Below are 18792 nucleotides of genomic sequence, written 5' to 3' on the forward strand. Positions count from 1 at the left end.
TGCCAAAAGCTCTGTTAGTTTTTACTGTCAGTTTCTGTAGTGAATAATTGACTGGTGTCTGAGACTTCTTCACCGACATAACTCTCACGCAAAGTTTGCACATGGCTTGGTGATATAATATACAATGGCTCGCCTTCATGGTTTAAAATGGAAATATTTTTAATTTTGTGGCATTTTTCTTTTTCACCAGTTGCTCGCAAAATGATGGACAATGATTCACATTTCGTGCGCTTCATTTCCCGTGATAAAACAAGTAGCAAGTTAAACAAGTAGGTAAATAAACAAGTAACAACCAGCAAATCCGTGTGCTTAAAATTTCTGCAAATAATTTGTTGATGCAGGAACACAAATACTTTTTTTCTTGAGCCAATTCGGGAGTTAAATGTCTCCATGGTGATAACCACAGCAACCGACAGGACAAACAAATCTGATATGTTATAATAGTGTTGTAGTGTAAATGCAGACTAATAGACCTGCCACTGCAACATTGACAAGATAAAGAAAAAACAAATCTATCTTGGCTGAATACGATTAGTAGCTTCTACAGTTATAGATACTAAAACAACTTTTTCACATGTCCTTTTTAAAACAGTGTTTAACCCTCTGGGGACCAAGCTGTTTTTGGGGTCCTTGAGATGTTCTGACATGCTCTGACATTTGTGCTTTTTTCAGTTATTTATAAACATGTTAATGGCAAAGGTGTAAATTCACTCTATATAGCACAAACAGGGCTACCATAATATGCGAGCAACGTGTATGTAGATGTTTGTATTTTTAAGAGAATAATGTTTATGCGTGGTTATTGGAAAAAATTTAAATGAAAGTTGCTGAATTAAGACCACAAATATAAATATAATATATATAAATAATATAGTTATATATAGTTATATATATATATATATAACGTTAGATATGAGCAGAAATTGCTAAACAAAAGATTATTTGATGTGGCAGTATATTCTACAGTAGCCTAAAAACTGTACCCAAATCTAGTCAACAAGTGACTGACTGTAACGTTGTTTTTATGAAATATTAGGGCATATAAATGCTAATTTGCAGTTTAATACGTTGATTTTATTTCAACATATTCCAGTCGATTTTTACTCATCTCAGTAGGCTATAGCAAAGCAGTTTATTCTTTCACACACAGACGCGCGATTCATATTTAGGCTAAACAGTCTTTACAAATATGTACCCTTCATTCATCTCACAGAAAGGCGAGTCATATTATAGAAATGCGATTCATCTTTTTGCGGTTTGCATAGGCCTACACTAACGTTATTCCATAACGTTATTCCACACTTGAGAAAAGAAAACAGCCTACCTCACTCCTCAGCGGGATCTGCTCCTCATATCAGGAGATATTGCTCCTCATATCAGCACTGTTCTGAGGAAACTTTTCTCCATAAGGTAGGCTATATTATGCCTCACTCGATTGCGACGCGCTTTGTTTACAGCTGATGTGGGGGCGTTTCACAGACTGAAATGGTTCTCAGAATTTGCATTCGAATAGCACGCGCTCTCCGGGGAGTGGTCAAATTACTTTTGAATGGCTCGTAATGAGCTCGACTGGAGTCGCTCTCTTTTTATACAGATTACAGAAGCTGAGAATATTTGTTTTTTATATAAATTACTTCATTTAAAAGATGCGATCTCAAGCTTTATGCTCGTGGGTCTGTTTGCCTGTTTGACTGAATTTTCGCGGAGTTATAGATCATTTTCGAACGCGTTTCAAATGGGAGTTTACTGACAGAGAGAAGGCAGAAATCGCATCATGTTAATATTTCTTTATTTGTCAAAAAGCAAAACACTTTATTTTTATTGTGAGTATACAGAAAAAAAATAGAAACTGAACAGGATCGATTGATGTATTACACGAAAATGAAAGATCAAAATGAACAGAGCATTTAGTGTTTATTTTCATTGCTAAAAAAAAAAAAAACGAGCAAAACGCGCAGGCTCGTTTTTGGTCCCCAGAGGGTTAATAAAAAAATATTCAGAATCAGAAAGAGCTTTATTGCCAAGTGTGCTTGCACCCACAAGGAATTTTTCTTGGTACTGAAGCTTCCAGTGCACATATACAAATACAAATACAACAAGAACATAGTAATACAAATTCTAAGAATGAAAATATATAAAAAATAAATAAAAATAGTATAAAAGTAAAAAAGTAGGGTCACAGTTGGGTTTAGTCTGAATAAACATTTACAGATTATGAACATATTTACAGTATTTTTAGTAGTATGAATAATATAAATATCACCTGAATTAGAGAATATTACACTAGACAGTGGGAGTCTAGCGCATGTTACAGATTATAAACATATTTACAGTATTTTGAGTAGTATGAATAATATAGATATAAATATCACCTGAGTTTATTGCACTAGACAGTGGGAGTATTGCACTTACAGGCATATGCTTTGGGGGGCATGTTAAGTGTTCAGAAGGGAAATGGCCTGTGGAAAGAAACTGTTCCTGTGCCTGGAAGTTCTTGTGGCCAGTGATCTGTGTCGCCGTCCTGACGGTAACAGTTCAAACAGGGGGTGTCCAGGGTGAGTGGAGTCTGTGATGATTTTACCTGCTCTCTTCCTCACTCTGGAAGAGTACAGGTCCTGGAGGGTTGGCAGGGGGGCACCAATAATCCTCTCTGCAGTCCGGACTGTCCGTTGTAGTCTCCTGATGTCCGATTTGGTAGCTGAACCAAACCAGACAGTGATGGAAGTGCTTAAGACAGACTCAATGACGGCTGAGTAGAACTGGATCAGCAGCTCCTGTGGCAGATTGAACTTCTTCAGCTGGCGAAGGAAGTACAGTCTCTGCTGGGCCTTTTTCACAATGGAGTCAATGTGATTTGCCCACTTCAGGTCCTGGGAGATGGTAGAGCCCAGGAACCTGAATGACTCCACTGCTTCCACAGTGCTGTTCATGATGGTGAGAGGAGGGAGTGCTGGGGGTTTTCTCCTGAAGTCCACGATCATCTCCACTGTTTTGAGTGTGTTCAGCTCAAGGTTGTTATAGCTGCACCAGACAGCCAGCTGTTCAACCCCCAGTCTGTAAGCAGACTCGTCACCATTTTGGATGAGACCGATGACAGTGGTGTCGTCTGCAAATTTCAGGAGCTTGACAGAGGGGTCTTTAGAAGTGCAGTCATTAGTGTACAGGGAGAAGAGCAGTGGGGAGAGAACGCACCCTTGGGGGGCGCCAGTGCTGATGGTGAGGGTCCTGGATGTGAGTTTCCCCAGTCTCACTAGCTGCTGCCGGTCCGTCAGGAAGCTGGAGATCCACTGACAGATTGTGGATGGCATGGAGAGCTGAGTCAGTTTGGCTGTGAGAAGATCAGGGATGATGGTATTGAAGGCCGAACTGAAGTCCACAAATAAGATCCGTGCATAAGTCCCAGGTCTGTCAAGATGTTGCAGGATATAGTGCAGTCCCATGTTGACTGCATCATCCACAGACCTGTTTGCTCTGTAAGCAAACTGAAGGGGATCCATCAGGGGTCCGGTGATGTCCTTCAGATAGGCCAACACCAGTCTTTCAAACGACTTCATGACCACAGACGTGAGAGCGACAGGTCTGTAGTCATTAAGTCCAGTGATTTTAGTTTTTTTGGGAACCGGAATGATAGTGGAGCGTTTGAAGCAGCAGGGAACTTCACACTGCTCCAATGATCTGTTGAAGATCTGCGTGAAGACTGGGGCCAGTTGGTCAGCACAGGCTTTTAGACAAGCAGATGAGATGCCGTCTGGGCCTGAAGCTTTCCTAGTCTTCTGTTTTTTGAAGACTCTGCTCACGTCCTCCACACAGACCTTAAGCTCAGGTTGGATGGCAGAAGGGGGGAGGAGAGGGGTTGCAGGAGGTGATGGTGGATGTGTGAAGTGCACATCAGGGCGGGTGTGAGGTGTGAGTCTGGGCTTCTCAAACCTGCAATAGAATGCATTGAGAGTGTCAGCCAGTTGTTGATTCTCCACAGATGGGGGGGATGGTGATTTGTAGTTGGTGATGTTCCTCAGGCCTCTCCAGACTGATGCCGGGTCGTTGGCTGAAAACTGGTTTTTCAGCTTTTCAGAGTAGCTTCTTTTAGCAACTCTGATCTCCTTTGTCAGTTTGTTTCTGGCCTGGTTATACAAGATTGTATCCCCACTTCTGTAAGCATCCTCTTTGGCATGACGAAGCTGTTTGAGTTTCCCAGTAAACCATGGTTTATCATTAGTGAATGATAAGAATGTCCTGGTAGGAATGCATGTATCCTCACAGAAACTGATATATGATGTTACAGTATCTGTGAGCTCATCCAGATCGGTGGCTGCAGCTTCAAAAACAGTCCAATCAGTGCAATCGAAGCAGGCCTGTAGATCCTGCTCTGCTTCGTTGGTCCATCTTTTTACAGTCCTTAATACAGGTTTAGCTGATTTCAGTTTCTGCCTGTAAGGTAGAGGGTATTTAGTAAGAAATGTAAGAAATGTAAGAAATGTAATGTATTATTTACTTATGATAGTAATTATTATTATTATTATTATTATTATTATTAACATTATTATTATTAATAGCATTAATAATATATATATATATATATATTTTTTTTTACAATAGTGACACACAGAAGACTGGAGATGAAGTTCTCCAGAAGCTGATGCCTGTGGTTACAGCAACTAGATTCGCTGTGTAAGTAACACTGAGAACAAGCATCACTGTTAAAACATTATTACATTTCTTACTTAAACATTATAAATTAATGGTTTAACAAATAATATGAGTGTCACACTTCAGCTTTTAAACCCTCCACCTATCTGACCTGATTTGTGATCTACTTAACTGTTTTTTTATAATATTTGTGTGAGAAATATATTTTCAATATATGCATTTATAATGTATGTATATTAACATTTATATTTATACTTTTTTATATATTCATTTTAATTTAATTTAAAAGTTAATACATTTAAGGAAAATTCAGATGTATTAAATGTATTCCATTATATCATTTTTATATAATCTTTCTGTCATGAGGAAGGTTTGTTTTCCTCCTCTTTTTTTCTCTCTCTCTCTCTCTCTCTCCCTCTCTCTCTCTCTCTCTCTCTCTCTCTCTCTCTCTCTCTCTCTCTCTCTCTCTCTCTCTCTCTCTCTCTCTCTCTCTCTCACCTGCTTCGTTCCTGCACCCTATCCACCTGTTCGTAATCGTCATCAGTGCTCTCGTGGATTGAGATCGCACCTGCTCCTCCTTTGTTCTGATCTCTCTTGCTATTTAGTGTCTAGTTGTTTTGGGCTTCTTTGCCAGATTATTGCTATTGCTAGCCATGCTTGTGGAGTTGTTTCTCTTCTGATCAATCACTGTTCTATTACCCTGGTGTCCGTCCGGTCTCTATCTGTGGGGCTGTGGGATCGACTGGGGCTGTTCGCTCGTCATCATCTGTCTGCTGCCAGTAAGAGATCTCTGTCCATGACTGACTGACACAGTGTCATAAGTAATATCACTACTGAGGATTATTCCTGAGGTTCCAGGGCTCGAATTTCGGCGCGGGTATTGCGCATAATTTGAATCATTCCCGCAGGTCTCCCATTTATAATGCGGGAAATTCCTGCAAACATTGATTCACTTTAGCATGTAGGTTGTATTAGTAAATTAATCCACCCAGATTATAAAATCAAATCAGTCATTTTAAAACTGTCTGCGAGATGCAATTTCACAGTGATTCAGCGGTGCTGCGTCTTCTATCTCTCGTCTCTCAAAATGTGTTGCACAAGGCAATCGTTAAGCGCTGCAGGCGGCGATAATACACTCGCACGTTTCGGGAGTCGGGATAGACGGAATTGTCACTTGCATAATCGGGCCAGCATTGCATCATGAGTAACTAAAGTTTACCATTTGCACGTCTTTTTAAGTCTTACCAGTTTAAACATTCACGCGATTTTAAACCATTTGATTCTTGCACGCTGTCTAAGAGATGTTTTTTTTTTTCTCTGCACTCATACATAGAGTAAAGCCGCCTCACAAACAGCTCGCGGGTAACAAAAGTTATTTTTCGTGTATTAGATCGCTTTAACAGTCAAAAACATGTGAAAATTATGTCAATTTCGGTCTTGGTGAGTATCCTCTAAACACAGAGGGTTACGTCTTAAATAAGCATAAATTGCACGTGACCGTATAACGAAAACAGGATCCGTGCACTAGCTCTTACAGTGACAGCAGCCATGTGTGTCTGTCACTAATTTGGTTGTCAAAACAACAAAACATAGCTTTAATTTAAAGGAATCAGGATTAATAGCCTATGTATTTAATTTAGTCAGGACTAAAATACTACCCAGTGTTATTTTACATTTGATTACTTTATTCAGTCTCTGTAGTATTTCTGAATACTAGTGTTAGACCTAAGCAAAATCTTTTCTCTTTATTTCTCTTTATTGGTATCTTTATTCTATTGTATTTATTTGTGCTACTTTTTTCAATTTAATTCAAAGATTGAAATCAAGCTTCCTTGAGTTGTGTAAATTCTTAAGAACAAAATTACCCCATTGTAAAAATGCAATGAGTGAGCATACATTTAGGCGAGATAAATGTAATAAAAAAAAGTCTAAACTCCCCCCTCAAATAAAAAATTCCCCCCCATAAGAATCACCTAAGGGGGGATTCCCCCCCATTTTCCAAAATGAAATTCAGGCCCTGGGCTCCAGACTGTTTCTTCCTGATATATTCGCAAGTTCTGCATCCACGATCAAGCCCTTTTTTTCTTATTGAGCGGCAGACAGCCTAAGTTCTTTTGTGATTGAATAAACTCTGTTAACACGCACCTCTTGCGTTTCGGTCCTCTCTCCGTTCTCTGACACTTTCTCTCTCACATAGAGACATAATCTCTTAGAATAACAGTCTCTTATAAAACTCACTGACATATTTAATTAATTGTTTAAAAACAGAGATATTGCACAAATTATAAACACAATTAAGAAAAAAGTTCTGTTTTGATATTAGAGAGTGAAGAGTGTGTCATTGTTCTCTACAGGTTGAGTAAGTGTGGTGTCACAGATGAAGGTTGTGCTGCTCTGGCTTCAGCTCTGAGATCAAACCCCTCACACCTGAGGAAACTGGAGCTGTCTGGGAATAAACTAGGAGACTCAGGAGTGAAGCTGATCTCTGCCGGACTGGCGAATCCTCACTGTAAACTGGAGGAACTGAGGTAAGATCATCTCTACCATAAAGACTCGGAGTGAATAAGGATTAATATGTAGATAGTGTATTCAATATATCTTTGGCTTAAGCCCCATCCGGTGGTTCAGCGACAGATTCCTGCTTGAACCGTCAGATCCTGCCGGCGGTAGAAGGCAGCGGTGAGGAGTCTCCCTGAAGAGGAACATTTGTATCTTCATATATTATTATCTCCCAAAAGAAAGTAAAACTAACAGTTATTAAACCGGATGAACTACAAACCAGACAACAGATGCAGGATACAGTGAAGAGGGTTTTTAAATCATAAATGTTTGGTGTAAATGAAGTTGTCTTGTAATGCTTGTGCAAACAGACCCTTGTAAAAGTGTGAGCATTTCCTCAAAATGTGTGTGTGCAGCTGAAAAGAGGGAATAGTGTGTGTTTTACCTGAACCAGGGCTGTCACCATATCAGATTTATCACTACATGATTATCATGGCCAAAATAACACACAATAACAATGTATCACCATATCTGTGGAAATCTTGAAAATAATAATAATAATGCTATCAGTCAACTTAATATTTACTCTGTTTATTTTGTGTTATTTTTGAAAAAGAAGAATCTATTCATCACATACAAAAGGAACAATTACACTTAATGGTGACCAGTGTGAAATAATGGTAACACTTTATCACAAGTATACAGTAACAAAGACCTTATAAATCATTTGCAAACTATTAGTTTATATTTAATGAATAGTGTATAATAATATATAAGCTGAAGTTAACATATTAAGAGACTATATACAAATAGTGAGTTCTTCATTCATTGTCACTGTAATTAACAAAGTGTTATTGTTTAATTAGCTCTTATGTAAAGAGTTAGATAATGCTTTGTTAACAACGTATTAACCATAAATAGTTCTCACTTTAGATTAAGTCACGGAAAATCAGAAGATGTCATTAAGTGCTTTAATACAGGCTTTATTCAACATTAATTACATTAGTATTAAAAGTTCCTTAAAATGTTTGCAAATACATTAAGCACACACAAAGCTCACACGGAAGCACACACACACACACACACTCTCTCTCTCTCTCTCTCTCTCTCTCTCTCTCTCACACACACACACACACACACAAAAGGGCTGGGACGATACACCTAGACTATGGGGAAAAGATAAATCATACACTTATACAGACTGTACATGATGTATAAGAGGAGTCATATTTACAAAAACAATTCATCAGATCTTTCTGAGTTTTATTTCAGAAGCATCATACAGCATCATACTACAGTAGTACATTCTATTCAATAAATAATTCATTAACAAATAAATTTTTTTAACAGGCACTTGTCGACACCTAGTGGCGAAACAATGTAATCGATAAATGCGTTATTTTAAGTTCCAAGATTCTATCAAAAGCTGATTTACTCTATTTTGATCGCTACTGTAGACATCAGTGTTTATATTTTAACTTTAAACTTTTATCCCAGTACTTCTATGATAATTTGAACTATTGTATCACAGAAATAATGAAACTATTATGAGGTTAAAAAGACCTTTTGTGAAGCTGTTTCATGACAACTCTCTCTGGGTCAGCGGCAGCGCCAACACAGATTTGAATGTTGCGATATGATTTTGTCAAAAGTTTAATAGACAGAGGAATATGAAGAATAGTGTGTGTGTGTTTGAATGGAGATCACAGTATTTTAGAGATTAATCGTGCAGCTCTACTGTCTTATCTCTCTCTCAGCATATGAGCAGCGCGAGGGCTTTCAGTGCATTCAGTCTCACGTCGCTTCCACACGTCCACTTGAAAAGGGATATTACGACACTCATAGATAATAATCTATAGAATATAATCGATAATATAATAGATAATAATCCATAGAAATAATGATTTTATATACTGTACAAATTGTATATCCAATCCCCTAATCCTAACTGATGTATTTTAACAACATGAACTAATGAGTATTTGTATATTTCATATTGACAGCATTATGTTATTATCTTTGGATATAGGCTTAATGTGTGTCATTGTTCTCTACAGGTTGATAAAGTGTGGTGTCACAGATGAAGGTTGTGCTGCTCTGGCTTCAGCTCTGAGATCAAACCCCTCACACCTGAGAGATCTGGATCTGTCATATAATAAACTAGGAGACTCAGGAGTGAAGCTGTTTTCTGCTGGACTGGCGAATCCTCACTGTAAACTGGAGATACTGTGGTAAGATCATCTCCACCATAAAGACTCGGAGTGAATAAGGATTAATATGTAGATAGTGTATTCAATATATCTTTGGCGTAAGCCCCATCCGGTGGTTCAGCAACAGATTCCTGCTTGAACCGTCAGATCCTGCTGGCGGTAGAAGGCAGCGGTGAGGAGTCTCCCTGTAGAGGAACATTTACATCTTCATATATTATTATCTCCCAAAAGAAAGTAAAACTAACAGTTAAATAAACTGGACGAACTACAAACCAGACAACAGATGCATGATACAGTGAAGAGGGTTTTTAAAGCACAAATGTTTGGTGTAAATGAAGTTGCCTTGTAATGCTTGTGCAAACAGACCCTTGTAAAAGGTCTCAAAAAAAATTTTTCCTCAAAATGTGTGTGTGCAGCTGAAAAGAGGGAAGTGGTGTGTGTTTCACCTGAACCAGGACTGTCACCATATCAGATTTATCACTACATGATTATCATGGCCACAATAACACACAATAACAATATATCACCATATGGAAATCTTGAAAAATAAATAAATAATGCTATCAGTCAACTTAATATTTATTCTGTTTATTTTGTGTTATTTTTGAAAAAGAAGAATCACTTCATCACATACAAAAGGAACAATTACACTTAATGGTGACCAGTTTGAAATAATGGTAACATTTTATCACAAGTATACAGTAACAAAGACCTTATAAATCATTTCCAAACTATTAGTTTATAGTTAATGAATAGTGTATAATAGTACACAGGGTTCCAGACTGCAACCATTTTTTGAGAATGTGCAAGCTAAAATTGTATGTGGTCGCATTTGTGCGATCCGCTAGCTACCCGCCCCATAAACATGCCATCAAAAAAGCGCGTCTCTGTAGGCAGCCTCTGAGATCTGCACACAAAAACAATTGGTTTCACCAACTACTCAAAACTAAAACAAATAGTGTGTTGTGAGGTTTTGAGCCAGCTTCTTCTTCAGCTCCGACTTCGCGTGCAGCCATGCACGAGCACAAAACCTCACAACACCCTCCCCCTTTGGTTTTGAGTGGTTGGTGAAACCAATTGTTTTTGTTTGCAGATCTCGGAGCCTAGGCTGCCTACAGAGATGTGTTTTTTTGACGGCATGTTTATGGGGCGGGCAGCTAGCGGATCGTTAGGAAAGATTAGATGAATGTGATCAAAAAAAAATTGGGCCTGAAATCACTGATACCACCTTTAAAGAACATACATGTTTTTTTAATAGTTTTTTTGAGAGTTAAAAGATTAAAACATTTTGCTAACATGAGGTCTTGTGTCACTGTCAGTCTTTTTACATCAGTGCAAAACTAGGGTATGCAGATTAAGACCACTATTCATCAGCATGCAGTGATTAATCCTATGGCATGTAGCAAAAAAAAAAAAAAAAGGTGCAACCAAATCATATGCTGCAACCAGTGGAAAAGTTAGTCTGGAGCCCTGGTATATAAGCTGAAGTTAATATATTAATAGACTATATACAAATAGTGAGTTCTTCGTTAAGTGTCACTGTAATTAACAAAGTGTTATTGTTTAATTAGCTCTTTTGTAAAAAGTTAGATAATGCTTTAACCATAAATAGTTCTCACTTTAGATTAGGTCATGGAAAATCAGAAAATGTCATTAAGTGCTTTAATACAGGCTTTATTGGACATTAATTACATTAATATTAAGAGTTCCTTAAAATGTTTACAAATACATTAAGAACAAACACACACACCCACTCACTCACTCACTCACTCACTCACAGACACACACACACACACACACACACTCACACAGACACACATACACACAGAAGCACAGACACACACACACTCACACACACACACACACACACACACACACACACAGACACACATACACACAGAAGCACACACACACACACACACACACACACACACACACACACACTCACTCACACACACACACACACACACACACACACACACACACACACACACACACACACACACACTCTCACTCTCTCTCTCTCTCTCTCTCTCACACACACACTAGGGCTGGTACGATACACCTAGACTATGGGGAAAAGTTAAATCATACACTTATACAGACTGTACATGATGTATAAGAGGAGTCATATTTACAAAAATGCATTACATCTTTCTGAGTTTTATTTCAGAAGCATCTTACAGTACTACATTCTCTTGAAATATTTAAAGGGCACCTATTAAGACTCTTTTCACAAGATGTAAAATAAGTCTCTGATGTCTCCAGAGTGTGTATGTGAAGTTTTAGCTCAAAATACCCAACAGATAATTTTTTACAGCATGTTTAAATTGTCATTTTTTGGGGCTCAGAAAAACACACTGTTTTAGTGTGTATCCCTTTAAATGCTAATGAGCTGCTGCTGTCGGCCCAGGGGGCGGAGCCTCACGAGCTCGCGCTCAGAGCCAGGACAATCTCATCTGATAATATCAGAACAGAAACTCTCAGTTGCGGTGTTCATTTCATTCGGAGTCGGACAATAATGCCCACAGAGCCAGAGAATATATGCTTATATATAACTTATTTTTCATCTGCTTTTATCCACTATTAATACAAGCCTGCTGTGGCAGACCCTGTCCGAATGATGAAGCATTTTTAAAAAAAATTACCGTTGTACAATTGAGAGTATACTGACAGGTAATATTACAGTGTGGTTTGGAAGGGCTTCTTCAAGTGAATTGAATCTTCTGACAAAGGTGGTCAAAACTGCATCAAACATTATTGGGGTTCCACTGGAATCACTCCAGGACATTTATTTGAAACGCAGCACTGGAAAGGCACTGAGTATTATACAGGATGTTAGTCATCCGGCATATAGTCTCTTTTCCCAGCTCCCATCAGGGAGACGTTGGCAGAGCATCCCAACACGTACGTCACGTTTTAGGGACAGTTTTTATCCACAGGCTGTAAGGCTATTGAACGATAGTGCAGGAGGAAGGAGGGTTGAGGTTTGAGCGTATGTTGTAATTTTATAATTTTTTATTTATTTTTTATTTTTTATTATTTATTGACTGGTGCTGAGAGAGTGCTAAGGCACATTGTATTTCATTGCTGTGGTACTCTGTACGAATATGCATATGACAATAAACTTAAACTTGAACTTGAACTTGAACCAAAATAATGATGAGTTCAGTGAAGTTTATTGTACATCACACAAAAGATGAAGCGTTAGTTTTACACCAGAGAATCACAGTAAGAGCTGAATAAACACAGTATAAGAAGTGAGCATTAAAGTCTTCTCCATAAACTCTCTCTCTCTCCCTTTCATTATCAACAACATACACAGCGAAGTACACAAAACACTCGTTACAACTATACACACCTTTTCAGTGGGTGCTAAATAAACTGGTAAACCTTATATCCGTAAAATGACTCGATGAGCTGTCATAAAGACCGCGCTCTCACTTTCATTTCTGCCGTGGTCAGTAACGTTAGGCCTGTCGCTCCGGAGACTGTAAGCTGGATCACGAACAGTACAGATCCATCCTCGAGTAACAACGAGAGTAAATGAAGACTGATATGTTCATTCTTACATCCAACAACAACACACCTCAATCGCTTAGGAGACATTCTTGTCTACAGCTGCTCAAGCGTCGAACCAACGTCGGCCTGTGTCCAGCTCACTCAGGGCGGGTCTATACTCAAACTGCAGTGTCAATCAACAGTCGTGGGAGGGGCCTGTGCAATTCTACGTCACATTGCATAGAATCTTAGGACAGCTTGTTCTGAGACAGTGCTTATGATTTATGGAGATTGTAAAAAAACCACTGGGTGGATTTTAATCATTCTAGGGTGGTTTTGCTCACACACTGCCAACACACATTTATGTTCAAACACCATGTAAAAGTGAATTTTGCATAATAGGTGCCCTTTAAATTGTAAAAACAATATTGTCTCACAGAAATAATGATACTATTATGAGGTTTAAAAGACCTTTTGTGAAGCTGTTTCATGACGACTCTCTCTGGGTCAGCGGCAGCGCCAACACAGATTTGAATGTTGCGATATGATTTTGTCGAAGGTTTAATAGACAGAGGAATATGAATAAGAGTGTGTGTGTGTGTTTGAATGGAGATCACAGTATTTTAGAGATGAATCGTGCAGCTCTACTGTCTTATCTCTCTCTCAGCATACGAGCAGCGCGAGGGCTTTCAGTGCATTCAGTCTCACATCGCTTCCACACGTCCACTTGAAAGTAGGGATGTCCCGATACCACTTTTTCACTTCCGATACTGATGCCGCAGCTTTGGCTATATGCCGATACCGATATCAATCCGATATCTTTATTTTATTCTTGAACTAATACTAATAATAATAATAAAATATATGGAAGCACTTTGCTCAATTAGCCACATAAAAACATCTCACTCAAATGGAGAACAAATGCTTCCACAATATATTGTCCACAACAACAGTTGATTATGAAAGACTGCCACCCTTTATTCAAACACTAAAAAAATATAAAATTATATATATAGGTACTTTTAAAGACTTTACATTTAGACTTAACCGGGGAACATTTAAAGACTTCAATGACAAAAAATAAAACAACAACATAACTCCAGGGCTCTCCTCTCTCGCTCTTCACTGTCGTCACTCCTCCTTTATGCTTCCGCTCTTCCGTGAGAGATACGAGACCGGTGCGTCGCGCAGGAATCGCTCATCAGTAATCACGCCACCGGCCTCATGCCGCTCTCTCTCGGCCCTCGGCCTCGTCCTGCTCGCCACACTAATATTCAAGCTTTTAGGTGATGGTTTAAGCTAAATTTCCCCATGGTTTGTGTTGGATAGGTATCGGATCATATTTTTTTCTCCCCTCTGATCTCCAATCTAGCATTCTGGGCCAGTATCGGCACGATACAAATGACGTGGATCGGATCGGGACATCCCTACAACACTCATAGATAACGACACATTTCATCATCTGTTGGAACAAAAGTGGCTAACTTCTGTCAACCTCGTCTATAAGCAAGGACAAAAAATAATGCAATTTAATTTGAATCAATATCGATTCTGGAATAAGGAAAATCTATTTTTAAATCATAAACAAAAAAAATTGCGATAGTTAGGTGAATTGATGTTTTTCTCCCAGCCCTAACACACACACAAATGTTCCTTAAAATGTTTACAAATACATTAAGCACACTCACACACACACACACACACACACACACACACACACACACACACACACACACACACACGTTGGGTTTCCATGTTTTATGGGGACTTTCCATAGAAATATTGAAAAATGTTTTTTATAATGTATATTCTATCCCCTAATCCTAACTGATGTAATTTAACATTGTGAACTAATGAGTATTTGTATATATTTCATATTGACAGCATTATGTTATTTATTTTTAAGTGTCATGTTTGTCTTTGGATATAGGCTTAATGTGTGTCATTGTTCTCTGCAGGTTGTGGGATTGTGGTGTCACAGATGAAGGTTGTGCTGCTCTGGCTTCAGCTCTGAGATCAAACCCCTCACACCTGAGACTACTGGATCTGTCTGGGAATAAACTAGGAGACTCAGGAGTGAAGCTGCTGAAGGATCTAAAGGATGATCCACATTATAAACTGGAGACACTAGGGTAAGAATAGTTTTTAACGATTTTTGTAGTGTAATGATCATTTCTGCTGGTTCTGTATCAGCTGTCCGTTGTGTGAAAGTGACCTTTCATGTGCTTTTGATTTTGTAAAGTGACTTTGAGCATCAGACAAAAGCTATATTAAAAAGCTTTAAAAAAGCTATGTTTGAGAATGAATTAATATAGATTATCTAGTTAGTTTTCTTATGAAACGTTGTGACAGACGTAATATCTCATATATGTGACTGTTTGTGTGTTTTATTTTAGGTATAGATGACAGTCTGATCTTCTGATGATCATCTGATGGTGAATAAGGATCCAATACAAAGACTCACAGTTAACAGAATCAAAGCGGATATTTATTTTTACATTCTCGATGTTTTTGTGGGGCAGTTTGAAAGTCGATTTTCAGACTTCAAAAAAAGTGGTCTGAGCACCCTGATGCTGAGGAGAAAATGCTTGAGCTGGCCCGGTTCTACTCAGAAGACATGCACAAGCCAGAAGATGCAGTGGAGGAGTTTCGCTCTTTTCGTGCATTGTATCCTGAGTTAAAGATGGATGTCACCACCGACGCCGTCCTGCCATTCCTCATTGCCAACGACATGGATAGAGCCTACCCACACCTGACCATTCTCCACAGGATTTATAAAACCTTTCCCATCAGCAGCGCCAGTGCCGAACGAAGTTTCAGCCGTCTGCGGCTCATTAAGACATACTTGCGTTCGTGCATGGATGAGGCCAGACTGTGAAATCTCACCTTGCTGTGTGTGAAGCGGGACATACATATTGACAAGAACAAAGTGTTTGGCAGATTTGCCACCATGAAGGAGAGGAGGATGAAGATTTAATAAGGGACCATGATATGTATATAGTTTTGTTAGATTTATTTGTTCTGGAGGATCGTTAAGCAGACAACAAAATGGTGAGAAAAAAATATTGTCTTTAAAAATATATATTTTAGTTATGAATAAGTCACTCAGTCAGAATGTTATAAATCAGTTGTTTTTCTCAAAGTTTTCATCCCAGTTAAGTTTTCATGTAGCACCTGTAGCCTACATATGGAGTTGTAAACAAACTTTGTGTTCAATATATAATTGTGCCATGTCAATTATATATTGTGGCACTGATTGAGCGCACTTGGCCTGTTCAGCACCATCGCTTTTTTTCTTGACTGGCAAAATGTTTTCTTTGTTCGTCAATACAAACTTGTCAAAAAATTTGGTTTTATTTAACATATAAGCTTACTTGGCTCAACAAGTGACACATTATTACATATGCATTCATCAGATATTTTACGTTTTTTTAACGGTTTTAATTTTAAAATGAATTGGTGGCAGAGGGCCCCATGATGAAGCTCCGCCCCCACTGTACTGAGAGTCTACCTCCGCCCCCACTGTACTGAGAGTCTAGCTCCGCCCCCACTGTACTGAGAGTCTAGCTCCGCCCCTGCGCAGCAGCTCGAGTTCTTACCAGAACCAGAAAGTATGACCATATTAGCCCGGTTCTGTCAACACTGCATTGGCTCCCTATTAAACATTTGATACATTTTAAAATATTGCTGATTACTTACAAAGCATTAAATGGTTTAGCTCCACAGTACTTGAGCGAGCTCTTAACGCATAATAGTCCTTCACGTCTATTGCAATCTCCGGTTCACATGGCTACGCGGAAGCGATAAATAATTTGGTATTGTACATTTTTATGGCCAGACAAGTAATTTGTTGAGGTAAATTTGTAAAGAAAGACTGCACTCCTGTGCACATATATTTTCAAAAGTGCATACATATAGACTAAACACGTAATACGCATGTGCATGCCATCAGCGTTTTCACAGGTTCACCCTGGAAGCTGTTTCAAGGTTTGCGTTCTCGAGCCACCAGGCACTGTTGTTGTGCGAATGAGCGGTCGGAGCGGGTCAAGGGTTTTCTGTTAGAACGGTGTCGTGTTCGCGGCCCCTAAGTTAATAACTAATGATCTTTGCAACGGAAGTGAATCAATCAAAACTAACTTTAGCTGGACAATAACTTTATTCTAGAGCTGCTGTAAAGCCAAACAATCTCTGTTACTGTAATTTCCTATTATCACTGTAAAGCTGCTTTAAAGGGTTACTTCAGGATTTAGCATTAAGCTTTGTATTAGTAGAAAACTTGTAGTATTTTCGAATTACCATGCTTTCCACCCTCTCATCCCCCTGAGACAAGAGATTTATGTATTTTTTGTCTGGAAAAAATCCTGAATGAATGACGATTTTTGCGTCATCGGAGGATTTTCTGGTCAGAGGCTAAAGACTACAGCCAGTAGAAGGCGTTGTTCCGCATGTTTTCAGCCCGCCCATACAGGGTGGGATCTCACTCAGTCAGAATGTACACAGTGTTAGCTGTCTTTCTTTGGAAGCTAAGCTAGCAGGCTCTTGTTCTGTGGAGAAAGCTGAATAGTAGGAGAAAGCTGAGTAAGTAACCATCCTCCTTTTCCCGGACTTGTCCGGTGGGCGAGATCGTTCAAAATGTCCGGGATTCAGCTTTTGCTTTCTGCGGTCGCCATTCAGTGTTTACTTGCACACCTTTCAATCTAACTGAATTCATTCCGATTGGTGAATTTGAATGTAGTGTTTACATGAACGCTAAACAAGTGATCGGTTGATGTGCGTTTTACCATTGCTAAGAAAAATTCCCGCTCCTCCGTGAGAGATGCGAGACCGGCGCGTCTTAGTAATGACACCACCGGCCTCGCGCTGTTCTCCCGCGGCCGTCAGCCTCGTCCTGCTCGCCACAGTAAACATGATGAATGGCGACTGTAGAACGCAAAAGCCGAATCCCGGACATTTTGGACGATCTCTAAATCCACAAATGCAATAGCATGTCACTCTGTAGGCATCTTACAACAGTTCCCGCACGAGCGATTTATAGATTATCATGACAGAAAATGCTAATCAAAGACTTGAAGATAGTTAACTCCACATCAGCAACATAAATTCATCAACTAATCATTCAGAAACGTCCTGTTGCTTCTACATGTTGTCACTTCTTTTTGAGTCTCTCCATCATTGTTCGACTCTTTTAGTGCTTGTCTGCGTGATTGGAATTGTTTTTATGACACTTGTAGTGACATTAATGAACTTACGGAAACAATGTCTGCCTATGGGACCTGGTAGAGAAAAAAAGCTGTCTCATGAGAAGTCAAAAATTAAATAAGAAAAGCAAAAATCCAGTACAAGAATAAAATTGAAAATCAATATAATAGTGGGGATCTAAAGGGAGCCTGGCAAGGTATTAAACCTATGGCAGCCATTAATCAGCCTGTATGCAGAACAGGGAAACCAATAAAATTGAATGGTATAGACGACGGCAGATTTGCCAGACACTTCTGAATCTGTTCTCTGTTTCAGTTCAGTCCAGAAGAAGAGCTCAAACCCAGAGTCCAGCTGTGTGTCTGTGAAGAGTAACCGCTCTATGGAGCCGCCAGTACATTTTAAGAGTGGAGACACACAGCCTAATCTCAGGTAAAGATGTGCTTATACAGTAGTATGACACTTTTGAATTAGACATATAATTTATCTCAGTCAGACTAATACTAGCAATGACATCAAGTAAATGTAAGCTGAGATTTTTTCCACCTTTATATAATGGAGTAGGTGTAAAATTGAGTGGATTTTTCTAACTGGTTTAGATTTGTTGAAAGCTTCACAGTGTCTTATCAGAACAGTGATGTTTCACAGCAAGAGCACCGTTACTAGAGTACAGGTTGATGTTCACCTGAGTTGAAGCTATTCTAAAATTATATAGTTGATTTCAATTTGTTTGTTTTCA

General features: G+C 38.9%; 1 protein-coding gene across 4 annotated transcripts in view; it reads left to right on the top strand.

The window, feature by feature from the left end:
* The window catches only part of LOC311297736 (NACHT, LRR and PYD domains-containing protein 3-like), a 49296-nt gene that overhangs the window by 15608 nt on the left and 14896 nt on the right, over positions 1–18792 (top strand). For 2 of the 4 annotated variants that reach the window (XM_084420169.1, XM_084420170.1), the window contains exons 7-9: positions 4597–4668; positions 7002–7175; positions 9204–9377. In XM_084420169.1, coding sequence (XP_084276295.1) covers positions 4597–4668; positions 7002–7175; positions 9204–9377 — 420 coding nt within the window. Of the gene's footprint in view, positions 1–4596; positions 4669–7001; positions 7176–9203; positions 9378–14815; positions 14990–15253; positions 16044–18792 lie in introns of those variants that run through there. The other 2 variants (XM_084420172.1, XM_084420171.1) reach the window with 2 other exon arrangements.

The sequence above is a fragment of the Rutilus rutilus genome (genome assembly GCF_951802725.1).
Source record: "Rutilus rutilus genome assembly, chromosome: 9".
NCBI classification, from domain to species: Eukaryota; Metazoa; Chordata; class Actinopteri; order Cypriniformes; family Leuciscidae; genus Rutilus; species Rutilus rutilus.